General features: G+C 41.5%; 1 pseudogene across 1 annotated transcript; it reads right to left on the reverse strand.

The window, feature by feature from the left end:
* Nucleotides 1-682: 682 nt before the first annotated feature.
* On the reverse strand, nucleotides 683-1,360 carry TEOVI_000549200:pseudogene (annotated as a pseudogene). The gene is given in 3 exon segments: nucleotides 683-760; nucleotides 762-938; nucleotides 941-1,360. Coding segments are annotated over 3 exon segments (675 nt in total).
* Between the last annotated feature and the right edge of the window lie 169 nt (nucleotides 1,361-1,529).

Consider the following 1,529-nt stretch of genomic DNA (forward strand, 5'->3'; position numbering starts at 1 on the left):
CCTGCGTCACTTTTCTTATTTTTATCAGCTGGTGTCCGAGTGAGATATCATGCAAGAGGTATTTTGCAGTCATATGGCGTAACATACAACTGTAGTGGTATTCTTTACCGCATATCTTACATGCTTCTCTCTCCCGCAGTGCTTCCTGTAGCGGTGCACTTGGTTCCCGTTCACTCTGCTCCGGATTGAGCTTACGAATGGTGAGCTAGGTTTTGCTTTTATACACCTGTTTGCAGCGGAGACATTCGTATGCTTGTGGTGTTTTCTCTTGTTTATCTTCACTGCTTACATCCTGTATTTCAGTTTGTTGCGTCACTTAGTTTTGCTTTTCAGTATATATTTCAGACGTATATGCCTAGTCAACCACCCATACGTGGCATACTGCTTTGGGCACCATTGCCACTTGTGGAAAGTTGGTAATGACTGTTCTTCTTCTATCTTCCTTCCTCTTTTGTCGCTCTGTCCATACTACTGGAGTCGTTGGAGGGTGTTGTGACATGTGCTGTTACAGTGATTCCTTTCCGTATAATAGTTTACCATATACGTGACATCAATAGACGTTATTATGCACCTATGCCTCTCTTGGCACCATCTTTAATGCAGTGAGTGCATTTTCATGAAACCATTGGTGTATTTTCATCATGTGAACGAATCCCGCTTGTCGTTTTGCACATACTATGTTTCAAACTTGGCATATGATATAATCATTCTGTCTTGTAGCTATTACCACATTGCCTTCCTTATTTTCTTCCATTGTTAGTGTTTCGAGTGTGGGTAGCGGTATTTTTGAGAATGTTTACACCTGTAATTTTGTACCATCTGCGCTCCAGTTTATCAATCTGTCGTTTGATCACCTTATGTAACAATCCAAAATGTTTTAAAGTCTCTGTCTTAAATTGAGCGAACAGTGACTCATCTTCTCTGTCTAGCTGCTTTATTTTTTGGGTGTCGGTTTTATATGGTTTAGTAAAGCACTGCGGTGTGTGTTTGGGCTGCGGCCTTCCGCAAATTCGCATTGTTCCTGATTGCGTAATTGGCGCGCTATACATTGGACAGTGTCGGTGATCCATTCAGGGTAAGTTTGCAGCACGTGGTTTTGCTTGCTTGCGAACTTGTCTACTTTGTCATTTCGCAGGATACCGCAATGCGAAAAAACAAACTGCAACTACATGACTACTCTGGGTTTCATGAAGTGTAGGATCAGATTCTATATGCGCCAGAATATGGAATCCGTCACTACCTCAGAACCTTTTTTTAGTGCCATTAATAAACATAACGAGTCTGTTAATATTGCCACTTCCGTTTTTATGCTCTCGTTGATCTTTATTACTGACTTAAGTTTCATAAGTCCTGTCTCCATAGTTACGCCCTATGCTCTGTATCTGCATGCTAACCTGCCTGCTTCTTCACTTTTACTGCATTACCTTGTCTGGATTATATTATCGCGCCGGAACCAGAGGATTCGTTTAGTATCACCGACCCTTCCATACACACTTGATAATCGTAGTCTTTGAATCTACGTACCCTTT

Source organism: Trypanosoma equiperdum (genome assembly GCF_001457755.1).
Source record: "Trypanosoma equiperdum strain OVI genome assembly, contig: ctg_1278, whole genome shotgun sequence".
Taxonomy (NCBI): Eukaryota; Euglenozoa; class Kinetoplastea; order Trypanosomatida; family Trypanosomatidae; genus Trypanosoma; species Trypanosoma equiperdum.